We start from the raw sequence: 21,562 nt of genomic DNA, 5'->3' as shown, positions 1-21,562 counted from the left end.
GCTACCTCAATCTGGATCTCAGTGCTATGTCTGAACTCCAGAATAAAACAAATTTTTCTCTCTTTAGTTCAGGCACACACACATGTACACACAGAGGGAAAGACAGCTAGCTTTTATTTTAATCAAGTGTGCAAAGTATTGAGAAACCACGGTGGACCTTGTGTGTATGTTTGCATGCAGTTTCAGGACAGGAGCGCCACTGAGAACAAAGGATGCACAGAATGAATGTCAGAAATGTTTATACTTTTAGAACCAGTATTTCATATCAGGAATTTAAAAATAGAGAAAGGCTATCTATCTCTGTAAAAAACAAAAATGGAAAAAGACCTAAAGAAACAGACAAAAAAAAAGGAAGAAGATTTATTCTTTAGTAACTTCTGAATGGTACTGCAAAATGGCAAAACTGGGATACTGTTTATTATTTAAGACACCCACATTTCAGTAGCTAGCACACTAAATTGAAAATTGTTCACAAAACAGCTAAAACATATCTGTTGGTTTTACATGTACTGGTAAAAGAGAACTGGCACCATAAAATACTAAACCCCACAAGTTTTTAGCTCTTCTGTCACATCTCAGTGCATTTAATATCCTTCTGTCATATTATTTATGACTTCACAAAGAAACCAGTTATTTCCCATTATCTCTTCAATAAATAAGTAAAGCAGAGCATGCTGCAGTGCTACAATTCGTTAATGAGATGCCTACAAAATCGTCACGGTGTCTAGTCTCAGAAGCTTGCACAGCATCTAACTATTAGAGTTCGCCTCAGCCCTGAAGAGTAATTGCATTTTTTACACATTGATATGTTCCAACCTGACGGCTGAGACACACATTTTGGAGTGGATTACATAAAGTAAGTAAACCTTTCCATGACACATTTAACATTTAAAAAAGCAAAAATTCTACCAGTGTTTTCAGCTTTCATTAACATTTCCACCAGACCATAAGAGAGTTGTCTTCCTTTCTGATAAGGAAAGCAGGTCAAAACTTTTACTTTGGATTTCAAGTGGGAAAAATCCAACACTCCAGTCCCCATTGGAATGAGTTCTTTTAAAGTAATGAACTAATGCCATAGAAATGTTAGATTATATACTGTAAGACATAACTAGAATCCTGATCTAAAGCGTGCTGAAGAAAATGAAAGCCTTTCCATTAGCTCCTGTGGGCTTTGCCTCCAAACCCAAATGCTGGTAGAAATAATTAACTTTTCCAACCATTTATCTGTATTGCTGCTTAGAAAAAAAAATGCACAGGTGAAAAATGTTTCTCTTTTGTATTAGATCAATAAGACTGTCACAAATGAAAAGAAACTAGCATGAAACTACCTCTACATTTAGAAAGACAAGATATTTACCAATATTTTTCAAATACAATAAGTATACTTTCCCCTGTAGTTTCTAGTGGCCTTTTTTATCATAAGACATAGTGTTCACTATGTATATTTCTTTAGTTTTATTCACTGTAGGTTCTCTCATTTCATTTCACTAGTCTGTATTACAGTTCCATAATATTCCTCCACATCTTTTTTCTCCTAGCAATATTTTATATCTTGGAATATCATTTCAGCTGTGTTTTCCACTGCTTATTAAACACACTATCAAGGACAGAAGATTTAAATGCTGTGAATTTCATATGTTTTCCCTCTTTCTATTCAATTAGCAGAAAAATATTTACCCAGGACTCTTTAAAGACATGTACAGAGGCTATCATAATATAACCATAATGCCTCAAGAGAATATGCGTACACAGATTTTTCTGAGGTGACCTGTTCAATATATTCTGTGTCCTTTCTCCTGAAAAAGATGCTATCACTCTGTTTGAGTAGACAATGCCATTAGGAAAAAGCATCTTGGGGAAAGAAGCTTGAAAATGGAAACTGCATTAGATCGTTACACAGAACAGGATCCCAAATCTGAAGGATAAAAAAAAAAAAAAAAAAAGAAAAAGAATTCATAGCTCTGACATCGTGATCAGTTCTTTTTCCTGTTCTGGAATGGGATTCAAGTAGAAAGTGAAGACACTTTTGGTGTATGCATGTAGGTTTTTGCACGTGAGTTAGTGTTGAAGCTCCCATTGCAGTCAATGAGTCTAGAGAGTGATTTAGCTCACCTGAAAGTAGACACATATATTTGAGCATCTCACCTAGGATCCTATTTAGACACTCCTGAATTCTGTTCTCCTTTTCTTCAAGTATGTGAATCAAGAGGAACAGAGAAAAATCAGCATCATTTATATATGAAATAAGGAAAAAGAAATTTCTCAGGCAGAAAAGGAAGTCAGACATAAGATGATTTGTAAAACTCCTGGAAGAGTAAATGCCATCAGAAAAACTTTTTTAGTCAACAACCCAACTCAGGCAATGAGGATAAAGATATGTGTTTATCCACAAAACTCATTTAGACATGCTATATGATTACTGTTTAATAAGCCATTTCCTTCCAAGAAACAGTTGTGAATATGCATAAAGTCACTCATGCAGTGCATCCATTCCAACAAACCTGCAATGTGCTCTCAAATGGAATAAAACCTAAGAATAAAACCTACTCTCTCGGTCCTTCTTCCAAGATTTTCACAGTATTGACATTCGTGTCTCACAACAGAAAAAAAATTAACTGCAAGTTTATTTGTTTTTCATTAAACAAATTATTTAGCTAATGGTCATCACATATGGCAGGAACCTAAGGAAGTGCGGGTCTTCTCACTGGGAATGATGCATTTTAATATGGAAAGGCAAGCAAGCATAGAAGTGCATATAATAATCACTGTGCCGTTGATATGCCAGCCATTCATTTGAACTGATTGTTTGACAGATTCTTGTTAGGGAACTGAGTATTTCTTCTTTATGTCCATTTTATATATGACTTTATGCTAATATAGTTAAGCAGGACAATCCCAAAGTACAGGCAGATCTATCAGTTTAAAGTCCTTATACCAGCAAGATAATGAGGAGACATAATCTAATATAAGATGTGGACAGGCTGGAGGGGGTCCAGAGAAGGGCCACCAAGATGATCAAGGATCTGGGAAGCCTGCCATATGAGGACAGGCTGAGAGAACAGGGCTTGTTCAGCCTTGAGAAAAGGAGGCTTAGAAGTGATCTCATCACCATGTACCAGTACTTAAAGGGGAGCTACAAAGAAGATGGAGAATCCCTTTTTACAAGGAGTCACATGGTGAGGACAAGGGGTAATCGGTACAAGTTACTCCCAGGGAGATTCCGATTGGACACGAGAGGTAAATTTTTCACAATGAGAACAGTCAATCATTGGAATATTCTCCCCAGGAAAGTGGTTGACTCGCTACGCTGAACACGTTTAAGACTCAGCTGGACATGGTACTGGGCCATCTCATCTAGACTGTGCAAATTCTTGCCTAGAAAGGTTGGACCAGATGATCCTTGAGGTCCCTTCCAACCTGGTATTCTATGATTCTATGAATATATGGCACATTTTTCACTGACTATTTTAGTAAACAGATCAAGCAACAGATAAAACCTTTATTGCTCTAAATAGCACTGTTATACCAGTCCAAAATTAGTTACATCAGGCTCTGGCTGTCATGTTCTCTGATGCTATTAATGTGTGATATCCTTTCAAGGTTGCCTGAAAGTTTCTGTGAGTTAACAAGACTTTGGTAAGCTAAGGAAAAAAAATGCGCCAACTTGTTCCCCTTTTAGCTCTAAGAAACTGAGAAAATTCCCTACTCCAGTGTTGATTATGACCAATTTCTATGAAATACTCAGGGAGGAATCCCATGTATGACTCAACTTGCATGTTACCAGGGGAGATGCTGTATTATTTGCTTCCCATAAAGAGTTTCCTCTTGATAAACTGCAGACAGAATAAACCTGTTACATCAGAAGTTGAAATCTGTTATCTATCTTACTGTTTTTCTGATGATGAAACTATGCTTCAATAAATATAACTAAACTCTATCTTTTGCTTTTTTCACCCTATCTCTGTATAAGGTACTGACAGCAATATATGTACTGCAGGAAGCCCTGTTGCACTCCCACGGAGTTTGGTTTAAATCCTTAGAGTTTGAGATAATTCAAATAGATGTTGTCCAGGTCAATATCTTGCTAGAGTTGTTCATACACAAGCTTGATGCAAAGTCCTCTCAGGTCAAATCCAAGTCTTTAATTGATTTCCATGGGCTTTGGATCAAGTGAATAGCACTAAATCCTGCAAGGCATTTAGCGCTCCCAGGTGCTGCAGCATTTATTCGTCTTCCATTGAAATGCTTATTAAGTTTAAGTGTTTTGAAGCTGATGTAAATTCTCATCACCTTGTAGATTACGACCTTTGATTATATAAATAGCTGAACAAAACAGAGATGTAAGAAATAACTGTGAGTTTAAAGCACCTGTTTTCCTATTTGCACAGTTTTCAAGCTCTATGATATTCTTCGACCCTCACAACCTTTGGTACTTAAGAATAGCTATCTTTTATCCATTGCCCACAGTTCTTTAAAAGAATTTAAGAAAAAAGTATAAAACAGTTTATTTCCCTAATCTAAGCCTGATCCAACCCACAGTTAAGTAATTTCCATTAACTGAGAACATGAGAGGGCGAGATGAAGGAGCCTTTTAGCCCAACACCCTATCAGTGGCCAGAAGCAAATGACATGTGCAGGATATAAGCAAAGGCAAGAATACAGTGATACTTCACTCATTATACCTTCTCATCTTTCAGCAATCTGCATATCTTTTGCATCAATGTATATTTGATATGCATTGGTGGATATTTTGCCATTAATTTTTCTAATTGTTTTTTCAGTCAAAAAAGAATGGAATGGTAATGGACGTGGCCTTTCATCATAAGATTAAATTGTTCTCTCATAGCATTGTTTCTTAAAAATATTCTCCATTCCACGTATGGATGAAAAGTCAAAATTGCTTTGAACTGAAATCTCAAAAGCAATTCAGATCAAACAATCCAAATGTGTCATTTCACTTTGAATTTTTGTTCTACATTTCTAAACAAAAGTGAATAAAGAATAAGTGGGTTTTATTCACAGATTTTTGCAAACAGGAAATTCATAAATTTTATTTTCCAACTACATTTTGCTTTTATCAAAGTCTTACTTAAAAAAAAAAAAGTTCAAAGATTCCCGAATAGATTTTCTATTACCTTACATGGCAAGAGCTCTTGATGTTTTATTGTGAAAATTCTAGAAGAAATATGAGGTTTCTTTTGGAAAAAAGTTCTAGATATTTAATTGAACATATTCATCTTGTCTTGATATTATCTTAGTCTGACTGCAAAAGTTCTTGGCACTTTTTATAATTCTCTGATCAAATTCAGTAAACAATCACTAAATAAGTTACCAGTTCTTGTACTACAGTAACACAAACTTGTGAACAGGTGTATTGCTCTTCCACCTTGCATCACAAACTTGTCATAGCAAACCTGACTGGAAGACCACAGTACATGGAAGAGTTAGTGATCCACATAACAGTGAAACTGAGTAAGCATAGTAGGTCTGTGCTGCATGTCTATCCTGGCCTTCAGGCTGTGTTGTGCTGCACAAATACCTTATCCGCAGGATAAACCTGACCAGATCATTGTAACAGAAGAGCCTACAGGCAACCAGCAATTACGCCACCTGTGTGGCCTTGCCTTCATCTAAAAGTGCAGCAAGAAGTTCTCATGAGAACATCCTTTATGAATAGAGTTATTACATTGTAAAAAAAAAAAAAAAAAAAAAAAATTATATAATAGCACAAAGGGCCAAAAAGGAGGATCTTCTCTCCTTGGACACGGTCTGTGCAGCATGCCGTGGGAAAATCCATCCAATGCTACATGAATGCATGGCTCTCAGCATCTGAAGGGACATAAGATTTACTAGCTATCTATACTCCTCTTTTGCTCTATCTTATTAAAACAGCTGTTTTATTAAGCCATTTGTTGTTGGGCCTTTCTTGACGAGATCCAGAAAGAATCCTGCACCACCTCTCTCTCACCTCACATCCCACCACCCCACCCTGGTGTAGAACACCAGACGCTATCAGGTTGCCCTCTTGAAGGACTAGCGATTCAGATTTCTAACACTGTCCTAATCTATTTCTCTCTAGCAAAGTAGTTAGGTAAACAATTTCTCTGCAGACATGTTGCATGGGTCCCTGTTCTCAGTTTGTTTCTTAAGACAGTGGAAAAGTGGTTGGCATATTAAAAATATCACTTCAAGTCTCAGAAGTATGTAAATAAACTTGTCTTCATACAAGGACTTGTTCCAAGGACAACTTAGAATTAAGCAAGAAGCTTAAGAAAGAGCCTAAATTCTCTCCCATCAACATCATCACTCTTCAAGCTTGTAAAAAGCATTTACTTGAACAGCAAATGGGAGGAGCACTATTTTTTTAATATAATTAAATCAAAATTAATTTTCCCAAGTTATGAAATAACCACTGTTGCCCCTCAAAGGAAAAGCAAACTTTCTGTAGTGGTGCAGTGGTGCAGGATAGCACATTTGCTTCAGACCTTGTTTGGAAGTTTATGATAAAGCTGCCTAGCTGAGGAAAAAAAAGAGGAAATATTATTTCTTCTGCAGTTTATTCATCTCTTTCCACAAAAAAAAAAAGTTTAATATGCCGTTTAATGCATAAAGGAACATAATTTCATGAAATCTTACACAAAAGGGAAACATACTGAAGGAAACATGGTTATTTTATACTAGTATAGAACTGTACTAGCTAGCAAATTTGAGATTTGCTGCTCTGGAAAAGCAGAACGTGAAGATGAACTAAAATGAGTTGAACCAAATCACTGTTGATAACAGGATTTCATACCAAGTTACAGAATTTCCTCACCAGAGAGACTGGTATGATTTGCAAAGAAGTGAATAAAGTTCAGAAGGTAAATGAGAAAGACATAAACTCTGAAGCAGTTTTGACCATAGCTTGAGTTTGGCCCTCAAGCTTCTGCAGTGCTCCAGTCTGGAGGCAGCTTTAAAGAAAATGGTAATTTTAAAATTGAATTAAATATGAAAATGAATACTGCAATGAGGACAGTGTCCCCCCTGAAATTTATTTCAGTGTGTCTCTAAGATTTTCAGTCTGCATCAGAGCTATGCATTGGCAATGCCTAACTGCAGTCTAGAGCTCTGACACCTCCTGGAAGACACTAGAATAATGGCATGAGGGAATATGCCTGATACCTCTCCACTGGGGCACTTTAAAAATGGACAGTGGTGAACAGTTAACAAGGCCAACATGTGAATCAGTCTTTAGGTTTCCCATTCAGAAGAACAGGAATGGTTTACAACCCTTTGAAGTTAAGGTTTTCAAGCTCTCCATATCTTAATTCAAAAGCATTGCTATTTGAAGAATGACTTCTTTCCTGCAGAAAATTAGAGTGGATACTTACTCAAATGTTTCTTTCAGTTTTCTAGAGGCTTCTTCTAAACCAGCAGAAACATTAAAACTCCTCATTATTTTTTTTCAAACTTAATTTTTTTTTGTGTTGTTTGGAAAAGGCAAAAAAAAAATGGCAAAAGCACTGAAGTGGCCTTGAGGGTTACACAAAACAAGAATATTTTGAGTTTAAATGTAGCAGACACATTGCCTTTTTGATAAAGGGGGAATTGTCATCAAATCCCAAGCACGTACTCTGCTATGATCTTTGAAAGGAATATGTTATGGGCCTTTCAGAGTTATATAACTGAGAGCAAGGAGACTAGACCAAACCAGCTAGACATGGAGGTTGGGATTTGTCTCATCCATTTCACTTGGTATTTAAATATTAAAGTCTCTGCTAATCATAATAAATTTCATTTATACTCACTGCAGAGGAATGAGCACCTCCAGATGCCTGCTTCTCTTCATTACCTCCTAAGTGAGACAAGTATGACTAGTTCAGAAGGATTTAACTTTTGGAGGAGTAAGTTGAGGCTTATAAATACCTCCCAAAGATGGTAAGCAACTGGCAGAGAAATAAGTTTGAATTCCACCGCCAGATTCTTCTATAATAGTTCTATTGTACTTGATGTCCTGATTATCTCCTTTAAAAAAAGGATGTCCTACTTGTCTCCTTTAAAAGAGTTGTATGTCCTGATTGTCTCCTTTAAAAACCCACACACCTAAGATGCGATCTATAAATTCTATAGCTATATCCTTCCACACCAACATAGAGACCAGGAAAAGAACTGTATACATACAACATGAAAGGCTTATTTAAGTAAACCTTTCTGCTGTATTTGGATTTGTTTGCTTTGAAAACAAAAGAACTTCTGAGTACAGCTAGTGAGCTGGAAAATAGGTATGAGAAAATATATTAAGGCAGAAGATACACCACTGACACTAAAGAGACGAACCAACCTGTTTTCAGTCTTCTGATATGAGTATCTTTCAAATCTACTTATGTGGATCCAAATCCATGGTTCAAACCACTGTCCTGTCCAGTATTCCACATCATCTAGCACTTTTCTCTGTATTTATTTAATTTGTTTGCAAAGACGTAGCAAACAGTGCACGCTAAATGTGGTGGCTACTTAGAGAAATAGGGAAAGCTCACATACCTTCTGGGAAAGTGTTGCAAAAGCCACAACCTCTTTCCTACTGCATGGCTGAACCCACTGCAAATCCACTCCATGGATCACTGACTGACAGACATCATGCTGTAATCATGGTGAGAAGAGGGCTTGGGGCACACAGTGGCCAGAAGGCAGCTGCATCCAAAGGAATTTGTGCAGTTCACTCCAGGCACTCTTTTCTGTCTTCTCCTAGAGATCTGAAACAAAACTGGTTCCTATCTCCCCCTCCCACAACTAGGTTTTTATCTTACATGTGTGCACTGCTGCACAAAGGTGTCTGTGTTTTAAAATCATTCATTGCGTGTGCCCGACACAACTAGTCAGCATCATCTGTTGGTCTGCAGCTGTGCCTGCCCCCAGAGGAGGAGAGAGGCTGTCATGCCTCTGCCAGTACAGCAAGAGGCTGAACCATGCTGAAGGGCTCACCAGCATGATTAGCAACATTGCTTCTCCCATGAATGATTTAATGCATTAAATTTCAAAAGTTTGGGCCTTGGAAGGAAAGAAACGGTAGGTTAAATGAATGATAATGGTTGCAGTGTTTCAGCAGCTACCATTTCTGCAATGATCTGACTGACATGGGAGAGAGGTGCCAGAAGTAGCACATGATCTAAGAAGGATAGCATATGTATCACCTATGACACATTTTTCTGTAGGGCACTTCCTTTATAATATTTACCTCTAAAACTCAGCACCTTTTGACACAGATTAACATCCTATAGGTTGATTACTGTGTTCACAAGCAAATCAGATAAAACTTGAGCTTCTCTTTCACTTGAAAAATAACTAATACTGAGCTTGTCAAATCATTAAGCCAGTCTGTGGATAGATTTACTCTAAACTACCTGTCTGCAGGGAAGCTTCAATTTGTACTCTTTGAAGTTGTCCATCCAGGTGCCAAAAAGGTAAATACTAACTAAATTCTCAATCTCTGTAGAGTTTACAATGCAAATATTCAAAGTTTCATTTTATATAAATACATATCAAATAAACACAAGAAATAGCTGCACCTATAACTTATCTAGCTCTCATTAGGTATATGAGAATAGGTGTACATACTGTTTGTCTAGTTCTGCCTGTCCCTAGTCCTTGATATCCATGTCTCAACATGGATTTGATCAACTGATGTAAACAAATGCATCAATAACCAAAGCCCACCAAAAAGCTCAGAAAAGCTAAAAATTCTCAATTCTATAAGTGATACAAGATACCATCGTATTTAAGTTACAAAGCAGCTGTTAAAAAGACTTGTTACTAAAGATTTTTTGGTACTGCTGTGTTTTCAATAGAAAGGCCACAATTCTTAACCTGCTATTTATCAACAATGAAATGATTAGATATCCTAAAACAAAAAAGTATATACCCTCTTCACAGTCAGATTTGGAAAGCATCTTCAACTTCTGTGCTTCTCATTCCTCTGTGGGAAGCAGAAGAGTTTGGGGACCAGCATGTTGCAGCTGTAATTCACTGTGTCAAAGAGCATCAATTTTGTTCCTAAGCAACCCCGCACAGTGCAGTAGTTGCTGTCTGTAGCTGATAAGGATGCTCAGGGAATTGTTCACTGGCTGCAAGTGGGACAGATGAAAGTTACAGAAACTGAAAGTAAGGCCACTAACACAGTAATAAAATTCCTCTTTTGGCTTATAAAAAAAGGACGAGATGAACAGTAACAACAATGAAAAGTTAAGGATCCTACTCATATTACATATGCTCTCATACAGAAAACTCTTTTGGTTCATCTTACTGAAAGAAGCAATGAGTTAGGATGCAGCAGACACTATCAGACTGTGAGCTATTACACAATGTTAAATTATGTCCTTCACAACCTCACAGTCTGACTCGCAGCCATTTACAAGGAATGCCTGGATGGCCAAGCTTGCAAGTGATAACTTGAAGGACTGTTCCCTGTGTATCAGCCAAAATATTTTGAGAATCTGCCAGTACAATGTAAAAAAACGCCATGTCTCTGGATACATATTTGAAGAAAGTTGGGGTTTGGCCTCAAAATAAGTTTTTTTCCAAAATAATAATTAATCAAAGCATGTTAATGTATTTTCATAAAATTTGATCATTGTAAGTACCTTTATGGAGTTTCACAGTCATGTTTTTTTAGCCAATGTGATTTAAAATTGTAGTGGAATATACTTACTTTACTTTAATTTACCAAAGTAATCAGACTAATTAAATAAATTCCTAGAAGTTTATACTGTCTGTTATACCATAAGAAGTTTTATCTGTCTAAGGAAACTGAGTCTTCAATAATCAAACAGCCAAATTTATTTATGCAGATATAGATTTTATAACATTTTTGTTTTAATATCCATATTATGTTATATTAGATCACATTTTGAAAAAAATATACAAGTGTTCTTAATATTGGGAGTTCTGCTTCATATGTTAATTTTTGTTATGAAGCTTTAGTGCAAGTGGTAGTACAAAGCTGAGCTAGACACCATCTGGTTAAGAGTCCAGTCACAAACCACAATGTCTCCTCAAAGAGAAAGAACTGTGATACAATGTGACACCTCAAGAAAATAACTTTTTATACAAAGAATCAGGAGAAACCAGGGAAATGGTTTTAAAGATGTTTCATTTTGGAACACAGATTAAGGTAAAAATCAGCTAGCAGAGCTATAGACCATGCTTACAAAGCTCATATTACTGCAAAAAAATATATACCAAATGCAGGCAAAGTACTTTTCAAACCTCCCACTTAAGTCTATAAACAATATACATAAAAAAATTAAACAGAGACAAAATGAAAATATTTGGCAGCACACCAGAGAAGGGGATGAATTTGCAGTGGTCAAAATTGAGAATTACAGTTTACCTTTTCTTACCACACCTCAGCATCTTAATGAATTTCCTGTATATAAGCTAAATATAAGACCTATTGAAACCAATAAATCCTCAGGTTGGATGTTTCTTTGAAAAAATGGAATCTCCTACCTGACACTGTTTTATAATTTTGCACCCGTTTTCTAAAACCATTTTCATTAATTTAACAATAACTGCATGTCATAACTCACATTTCTTACATATCTTTTCATGCTGAACTGTTGGTTTGAATAATACAGAGACAGAAAATTAGTATCAAAAAATATATTTTCCCTTGGATGCTTTACATTACTCTTTCAGGCATATTACCCTTTTTGTTTTCTTGAATTACTTATTTCTCTTTCCTAAGAATACCATACACACAATACTCTATCTCTTCTACAGTGTTATGTGAATATAGGGCATACCGTATTTTAACAAGACCTGAACCCTTGTAAGATCCATTTGATTCTGATAGGGGTAGGACACACCCAGAGTCTCAGTACAGTACTCTACTTATTCTAGCAGTTATTCTTGTACACATAAGACTATGTTTTCTAAGGTGACTAGGTACCTTGTTTCCCAGCTTACTTGCTTTCAACTGTTCTCCTTTGTGTTTCTAAGCACCTAAGCCTCTTTTGAGAATTCAAACTGCATGCCTATCTGCATCTCCAGATACCTAAATGCCTTTAAAAATCTTCCTTGCAGTGTTTGGCTCCTATGAACTAATAAACCCAGGAGATGTCTGTGTCTGTAAGACTTGACTTCACCATTAAGCCAACCAGATCAAAGAAACCAGTAACATGGATGAAACTGAAAAACCAGCGATGAAATGCAAAATACTGCTCCTAAATACTTTCAATATGCAAAATTTGACTTTGTTCATATTAATAACATTTTTGTAGGGTTTTAGGCAACCTCCTATTTTCTATAACAGTGCAGGATCAAGCCCTAATTAAGTACATTTGCACAGTGGCTCCAAAGGCTCTCACCTTCAGGATGGAGACCTGCAGACAAGTAGGGAACAATACTGCGCAGTAGAATATAAGAAAGGAAACTGTTTTTCTAAATACACAAAGAACATGATTGCTTATATGAATAATATCTTTGCATCTTTAATATTTACACAGATAGCAGTCTTTTAATGTTTTGTTAGCTTTTGTAAATGCATTTCACTGCTAGAATCTGAGCTGATGGTAGTAGGAACTCTGTACTGATGACTGGGTACATTAAAATATGCCTTCTAATAATGCATAAGTTGTGTCTACACTGGTGTGAGAAAAACAGTGCAGTCTCATTTGAATTATAATAGAGCTGAATCTTGATGGATATTTTTTTTTTTTTTTTTTTAATGAAGCTAAAATATTCTAGGACTGATGTATTGGCCACATGATCTTCATATGTGCTCATGTTTAAATCTGGGCCTTCATACATCAGATACCTGAGTAAATATTTGTATCCAGTATTTTTCTACAGAACACTTAAACCTGTTGCACATCAGGTGCTCTAGTCAAAAGAATTATTTTGTATTTCATCTCATTTCACATTTATTTAAGTCTATGCTGTGGAAATAATGCAAATTTCTTTGTGTACTTTGGTGAAAATGGATTTTTTTTCTCAAAACAAAACCCACAACTTTTTTACTCAACAGAGGGATTATAAAATATTACCAGAGGCACAGGGAGATCAAAATCATATGCTTCAGCAAAAAATACTTAAGAAATAACGGTAGAATTTAGGCTACTAATTGTGATAGGGGTCAAAGTCCAAGCATAGTAACTATTATTGTTCTGGGAAATGTAGCATAGAGCTATCATTTCAAAGCACTGTCTATGAATTTAAACCCTTTCCTCCACTGCATGAGCAATGCAGAAAAAAGATGTTTTAAAGACTATGTCTTGCACAAAAATCTGTGCTACCGTCTATTGCCCGATAAATGATAGGTACAGAAATATACAGAATCTTTTCCATCACTCTGTCAGCTCTGTTGTCAGGTAACTGAATGAAACCTGACGAGGCTGAATCTAAACTTTGTTTCTGTATTTCTAATTTATATTCCCTCTTTTGAACAATCTATCCACTTAACCCCTGTGGAACCAGATTCTTCTCTCATCAGCTTACCATGATGCAAATTGTGAACTGCTGCCAGTGGACTATAATGGTATAAAAATCAAGTAATACGAGTAGTTCATTAGACTTTCTTTCAAATGTCTGAAAAGTTAATTGTCACACTGAAGTTGCAAGATGTTCTCAACTTATTTTGGATAATCATTTTATTTCTGCAGTATTTATAAGTTCCCATGTTCAGAAATACAGTTTCCGTGTCCATATTTTTTTTGCACAGTAGCACTATTTCTAATACTGTATTCATAGATTTATATGGCTGTTACATTGTAAATTTTTCTCCTTACACAGGGGCACAATGATGTGAGTCAAGTACAGATTGTCATCACTCAGCTTGAACTTCTTGGGCTTGATCACTTAAGGATTTTACTAAAACCACAATATTCACTGAGGATTAGTTGAATGATAGGCCATAATTAATGGATCAGGCACCAGTCATAATTACACTCTGAGTCAATTTGTTCTGCTGTACTAAGTCAGCATATTTCTTTGCTACATTCTGGCTCACACCAATCTCATTGTTCTTATTCTTGACTCACAATAACAACAAGGAAACAAAATTCCATCTGTTTCCACCAAAGGAGCAAATAAATTAGATTCTGAGCAGAAAGATCTTTTTGTTAAGCATCACCTTCATGATCTTCACAGCTGAAGTAAGGAAATTCATGCTCAAGAAAAATGAGTGAAGTAAACTAACTCCTGTTCCTCTAAGAGTTCTTCAGGATTTTTTTGAACAGGAAAGCTGGTCCCCAGTGCAACTAAATAAGAATATAATGACTCTTGTTCTCTTTCAAGCCAGCAACTGCCCAATATAGTTTGAGTAATCTTTTTATTAGAGAACAAATAATTTTTTTTCACTGCCATCAAAATGACCCTTGCTTTTCAATATTTCAAATTCTCCCTGCAGCCCTTTTTGAATATCTAGTAATGTGCTTTGAAGGTGATTACACTACACTTTGCCCCTCCTCTGTTATATAGTATTCTAACTATTCAGGCTAAACGTCTCTGCTCTGAAGAGAAAATAGATTGAGACATCAAACACATTTTTAAAATAAAAAATTCACTAGGTTGTATACAAGAATACAAAAATAGAAAAATGCTATTTGAAACAGGGTTGAAAATATCAAACACAAAATGAAAAAATGAGCCAATATGTAAATACGAGATGATATAGAAATAATATTCTAACTTTGCTAATCTTTACCTTTGTAATATTCATCGTAAGAGTATTTCTAAACTTTTAATGAAATTGTTCACAAAGCAAAGATTTCTAATTTTGTGCTCTCTTATTAGATTTTACTGAACTCAATTTTTTTAATGCGAGTTCTGGAGATGGATGTTTTCAAACTAGCACACAGAGACCATAAGAAACTAAAGGCGCTCACAATGGTCAGAAATGGAAAACAAGATAATGTGTGTGGCATTTGGGAAAAAAGTGATGCTGTGGAAATTTTATGATGCTCATAAGGAAAAAATCTATCAAACAAAGGTCAGAAAAAAAAACCTGTTATGAGGAAAGTTCAGGTCAAATGAATGACAATGATGATGAATGAAAGGTTTGATCTAGCGGTGAAGGATGAATGAGGAATCTGGAATAAAGAAGCAGAAAAAATAAAGCCAGAAGAGTCCTAATATGAATGTTAAACTTGTCTTGAACAAAGAAGGAAAGGTGACAAGCTGGCAGACAAATCCCCAAACAGGAAGACTGTGGAAAGTGGTAGTTTGAAAGAAAAGTGAAGAAAACAAATAGATGGAATATACCCATAGAGATGCAATAAGAACAGAAAAGGAGTGAAGATTGGAGAGAATAGGATGTGCAGAAAAACGAAATCGGTTGCCCTATTCCCCTGTTCCCCGTTTGAGGTTTTCTGTTGTCACATCCAGTCACCTGTTTGATTATAGTCTTCAGGGAATTTAATATATCTTAGATGGGATTCCTCATACATTATGGGCTATATCAACAAATAATGAAAATGAAGAGTTGCCTTATCTTTTATGGAAGACACACCTCTAGTTTATACAATAAAAGCAAATAAATGAATAGTCTTGTGTTTAAACTCCTCTTCATAAAGTATTGTGATCATATACAAAAGTATTGTATGACTTGACAAAGTTAGCCAATGTAAAGCCTATAAATATAGAAGTTCAATATAGCAGTGAGATTGCTTTAGAACTAGCCACAGAAGAGTACTGTGTTCCTTATTTAAAGTATAATATCTTTATAAACCACAAACTACACTAGAGCTCTGCCTCATTTGGGAACAAACATTACCCTTACACCATCAAAACCTTACCAGCTATTCCAGTTCATTTGCTGGCTACTGACAGGGCAGAAGGAAAGTTATTAGATTATCATGTTATGAGGTGACAGCAGAAAGTGACATAACTGTGTCATTATGGGTGTAGATGTTCACAAGCCCCCATGTAAGTCTGCCAGTCCCAATTTAATAGACTTGAGCTTTTTTCTCTGCCAGGTTTTACACTATCTTGTTTCTTGACCTCTATGCCCCTAACTTCTATGTTTTTCATTGTTATCTTGAATCTCCACAAACTGCTTTGCGACCTCTTTCAATTTTATTCTCTTGTCCCTTCTTGTCCCTTGTCCCTATTTTGCTTTTGGTTTTGCTACAAGTAATACTGATAAAACACTAATTTGAAATTCAAAAATCAGACAGCTCAGTTTCTGGCAGAGTGCATTCTGTTATTCTAGAGTCATCTTTCTCTCTCTCCTCTCTCTCTCTCTTTCAGCCTTCACCTCTTTCTTGCTCTCTCTTTCTCTCTTCCTTTACTCATTTCTTCTCTTTCTTTCATTTCTTTCATATAACATCTCTATGTACAACTATGTACTACTTGAGTTGAGCCGTCAAGAACAGTTAATAGCTGGGATATCCTTGGAGGCTAAAATGCAGTAATATTTGAAGTCACTGGCACTCTGCAGAGGAAAATGTAATCTATGTTTTTTAAAGACACTTTAATTGCTCAGCAATCATGCAGAACTGAGAAATATAGCTCTGCTTCCAAGATAATAACTCCCCAAATTGCAAAGGTCGCTTACTCAATACCCTTGCTATCTAGCAAAATATGAGAATGATACCAAGACCCAAAACCTCAACTTTATGTTAATCTACTATTTGGTACTAGCTTTCATGTATTTTTGTAACATTTCACATAACCTGCTGTGTGCTAGTGTCATTTAAAACATAAAGACTTCATCTAGCTTTGTTGTTGAAAGAAAAAAGTTGTTCATATAGAGCCTATTTACATAGCCCTAATTCAGCTAAAACTAAAATTAAAAATGAATGGGAGTTCTATATTAGTAAACAGATGAGAAGCTTTAGCACAGAGCAAAGGTAGCAGTACTAATTACAATCAGCTTTCACTGACCCTTGCTGTTTTTCCTTTTAATTTCCCTCTCTTTTTGTGTAATTATTCCATCAACTAAAAAGTTTAAAGCTTTTATTATGTTAATTCTATTTAAATTATTCATATGTATTTAACATTTAAACATGATCTTTATATGGTTATCATGATGTGATTAAAAGGACATCATCTAGCTAATGCATTGATTAAAGATTTCCCAGAAATTTGTGATGTCTGTCATATCTGAACTTATAACCATATCTGAACTTCTGAGGCTGAAACTTTGGATCTCTGTACAACCCGCTCTAAACTTTCTCTGTGCAGACTACTTCAAAAAAGAAGTCAAGCATGAGTGCATTCTTTTTAATCCTTTTTCTTCCCCTCAGGACCTAAATATTGTATGGCTGCGTACTTGAAAACAGGTTCTTAGGCTCTATTCAAAGAGTTTTTTAATGACATTCAAGTCTCATCAGTACTTTTGAAGATTTTACTTGGTGCAATACCTCAGAAACTGAAATTATAAAATAATACTCATTTTTGGTGAAAGAAGCAACCAAATCAGATTAATGCCAAATAGACACCATACCTGTGTCCTAATCAATTGCAAACTGGCCATAAAACTGAAGACAAAATTACGTTCAGTACCATGGACAAGTACTGCCCAAACTGTGTCCATAACAGAGAAAACAACCTACTCAAAAAACACCTTTCCTTAAAAAATACACAGACCAGCTCCTGCTCTTTTATAATAAGATTATACATTCTAAATACTGGTAAAGTCATAAGACCTAATTTGTTGAAATCATCATAGTTCAATTCAAAACATGTGGCAAAAACTATCGGCATTAGAAAATACAGGACTATGGAACTAGTTAGCATGCATAACTTGTTCCTTCTGCTAACTTGTCCCTTCAGTTTGTCACTATGAGAAGAAAATGAAAACCAAAAAAAGCCCAGGAACCTAAAAAGCAGATTAAAATCCCCAAAGCTCTTGTCACTCCTTTTTAGCATAACTTGCCCTTACAAATAGCATGAAATATTTACGATGCACTATATTTATCTTCATTTATTATATCATGCTGAAGATAAAAGCTCTGTATAAAAAATGGTGGCATAAGACAGTCCCTTTATCTTTTTCAATATTTTGTTATGTGTGTTTTCCAACCAAATTATAATTGCACATAATAAATAAACTTTTTCATAATAGTTTAATAATGCACTTTCATTTTGTTAAATTTAAAAGTTATACATGTTTCATAAATCTCAACAGTCCCAACAAGATGTGGCAAAATGTTTGGCTAATAAAATGATGGGCTTTGTCTTCATGAAAGCAAAAAGTTTGTCTTTTAATATCGGTAATTATTAAATAACTAGACAGTTTCTAATGAATCAACAAATTTTCAGTTTCATAGATGATACTCTACAGCTCAAAATTAAGAATAGGGCAAAAAATTGTCTTCTCAAATTAGTCAACCTTCTAAATCCCTGTTATAATTACAGACAAATGCGTTTTACAACTTGGTGCACAGAATCAGCTGGTATGACTCTGGTAGCAGAAACTTTATAAAATACTATCTATCTCCCATCTTTCCACGAAACTGCATTGGGGTCTAATGTCAACAATGGCATTTTTTAACTCCTAATTCTCTGGAAGAATTTATATTGCCATTAGAATTACGTTTTAAGACATATGCTTGATCTGTTATATGTCTCACACTTCTTCAGATCATTTTCCAGAGTCTGTCACCCATCAGTGTAGTTTGACGCTTGTCATTTACAAGTCACAGGCCCGTGGAAATCAAAGGAAATTTATCCAGTGTCTTAAATAACATCAGGAATAATTTTTGTGAAGATTAAGGTATCTCTACCTGTTTTATTTTCATGAAAACAAATCACTTTGTAATACCAAAGTCAATATCCAAGTCTACATCAATACATCACTTCAGACAAAATGGCAGACTTTTATGTATGACCAAACTAAAAGATTGCACTTGGGTTCTCCTTATAATTATCACTACTTTAGCAACACTGTAACAAGTCCTGTCAGCAAACGCATTACTCTATTAAAAATCCACTGATAACTCACAGATATTCATAAAATATTCCAATTTCACTGTCCAAAACCAAATAAAATGTTAGGGAAAATTGAAAAGAACCTAAACATTTTCAAGATTTTTTTGTTTTGTTTTGCTGTTTGCTTTTTCAGTTTATCTGCAGTTTTGGCTTTTGGGTTATTTTCACTTCAGCAACACTTTTAACTCACTTGCACATGTAAAACATTTAGAAAGAAGTGATGAGTCGTGTTCATAAAGTTCTGTAACAAAAACTTATCCTCCCATTTTTCTATCAACATTTTTTTTAAATTGAGTATTTTCCGTTCATGCCAATACACTTGTTGAAATGTTGGCTGTAGCCAAACACCAGCTGCACTTACCCCAGTGTTGTCATGGTGACAATGGTGTACCAGAAGGCTGCAGGGATGCTGGTGAACTTGCTGGCTGATGAACCTTTCTCTGCATAGTACATGACTGTGGCAAAGATGATGATGGCCATAGTGAGTGAGAAGAGGAGGAAGCCTAACTCCGAGGCACAACTTTTCAGGGTGTAGCCCAGGATGCGCAGCCCCTGTGAGTGGCGGGAAAACTTAAAGATCCTGAAGACACGAAAGACTCGTAGCGTCACAAAAGCCCCACTGACATCCTCATTATCTGTCATCACCAGGCCAATGTAATACGGCATGATGGCGACCACATCAATGATACTCATGACGCTGCGCACGAATTTGTAGCGACTAGGGGCCGCCAGCAGACGTAGGAGATATTCAACTGTGAAGATCATGACACAGGCAGTATCCAGACAGAAGAAAGCCACAGCATAGCGCTCTCCACAGGGCAGCTCCTTGATGCGACCCGGGCTTACCCCGCAGGGCACTGTCTCCACCACGTTGGCAATAACAGAGACGGCAATGAAGAAACCAGTGACATAGTAGAAGACCAGAGCCAGTGTACTGGTGTGTGGGTTTTCAAAGGCCCGCCACATCCTCTGCCGAGCTGTCATTGAAGGCAAGGAGCTCTCAGCTGCATGATCCTGGTCGGCATCATCCTGCAGGCGCTCGGCATTCTCACGCCGGCGATCCTTGTACTCCTCGTAACAGCAGTCACCAATGATCTCAGGGATGATGCCAAAGAAGGCCAGCTCCTCATCGTAAGCTGAGATGCACTCCTGGCGGGGATAATGAAGCTTTCCGGTACGGTAGAAGTTGAGAATGTGGCGGAAAATGTCAGGGTCCCGATCAAAAAAGTACTGCTGCGTCTCAGGGTGGTAGAAGAAGTCCCGCTCCGAACTGCCCAACAGAGTGTCGGGGTAGCGCTCTAAGGTGTCCAGCCACGTCTGGAACTGGATGCCACTCACGTTCAGCACAATCAGAGAGTCCTGGCTTCGCTTCCTCTCCTGCCGCGGAGCAGCTGGCATGGGACCTGTGGCCACTGGCATCCATCCTATGGCTGCTGCCCTGGCAAAGGGTAACCAAGCTGCTACTCCTGCTGCCATGGTCCCAAGCAACTACTACAGCTGAGGGAGTCAGTCTAGAGACAGTCCTGGTCCAGCCACTAAAACAGAGAGGGAAAAGAAAAATACAAATGCTCACATATTTTCGAGGCAACAGAATTTTGGACCATTGTTGTGATTAACCGAAAATCCTTTTGCTTCCTTTTTGTTTCCTCCCTTTTTTCATCCCTGAATACCCTTTCCAGGGGCTGGTTAGCCAGTTAGGACAATAAATCAGGGCACTTGGAAATCAACGCATTCAAAGCAGCTACTCTCGCAGCCAGATCCTTTGGATACAAGGTCCATGCGAGGCCCCTGGATGGAAGCAACGGTCCACAAAGCGCCAGCCCCACGAGCCGGCTAGTAGCCCTGATGCAGCGGTGCAGCCACCTGGAAGGAGATTTTCTTCCACGCGCGACGCAGCCGGTCCCCTCGCTCCTCCTCCGCTCCGCTCCGCTCCCCGCCCGCCGCCGGAGCCTGTCCGCGGCCGCCAGCGGGGCCCTTCCCGGGCGCGCTGCAGCGGGGCCGCCCGGCGCCGCCGCCCGCTCGCCGTGGCGGGGCGGAGGGGATGGGCCGGGCGGGCCGCTCCCCCCTCCCCAGCCGCAGCCCTGGAGCAGAAGCGGGAGGAATCCTCTCCCTGACCTTGATCGCCGCCCCGGGGACTCCTCCTGACCCCGGCTCAGGGCCGGGGGAGCCGGCGGGGCAGGGGGAGGAGCTCAGGGCGGCAGCATTAAACTTTAAGGCAAGTTTTCCGCGTAGGAAATGCGTTGAAGGGCAGAGGGGCGCCGGGGAAGGGGCGCCGGGAGGGGGGAGCGCCCCAGGGAAAGGAAGCGGGCGGAGGGGAGTCGCCCCGGGACGGGGCGTCGGGGCATGGACGGGGGCTGATCCGGAGCGAGGAAACCGGGGCCGAGCAGAGCCGCGGTGGCGGTGGCGGGGGTAGGAGCGGAGGGTTTGGAGGCACCCGCAGAAGGTGGGATGCACGGGGCATCCTCGGGAGTGGCCGAGCGGGCGCCGAAGGGCGAAGCCAGGGGAGCCTGGCGGGGGAGCGGGAGCGGGGCAGGGGCTCCCCGGCGGCGGGGGAGGCCGGGGCGGGCGGGGTGCCGCGGAGGCGGGCGCGGGGCTCCTTAGCGGCGCGGCGGTCAGCGGCGGATCATTCCCCCCCTCCCGCCTCCTTCCCCTC

At 38.2% G+C, this 21,562-nt stretch overlaps 1 protein-coding gene across 1 annotated transcript in view; it reads right to left on the bottom strand.

The window, feature by feature from the left end:
- Positions 1-20,385, bottom strand: part of KCND2 (potassium voltage-gated channel subfamily D member 2) — a gene marked incomplete at both ends in the record, with an annotated part of 280,627 nt that extends 260,242 nt beyond the window's left edge. Inside the window, one exon of the mRNA XM_082308960.1 lies at positions 19,271-20,385. Within this exon, the coding sequence (XP_082165086.1) occupies positions 19,271-20,385 (1,115 nt within the window). The remainder of the gene's footprint in view (positions 1-19,270) is intronic.
- Between the last annotated feature and the right edge of the window lie 1,177 nt (positions 20,386-21,562).

The sequence above is a fragment of the Platalea leucorodia genome (assembly GCF_965183815.1).
Source record: "Platalea leucorodia genome assembly, chromosome: 4".
NCBI classification, from domain to species: Eukaryota; Metazoa; Chordata; class Aves; order Pelecaniformes; family Threskiornithidae; genus Platalea; species Platalea leucorodia.
The sequence above is the reverse complement of the archived record's forward strand: the minus strand, read 5'-3'. Positions and strand labels throughout refer to the sequence as shown.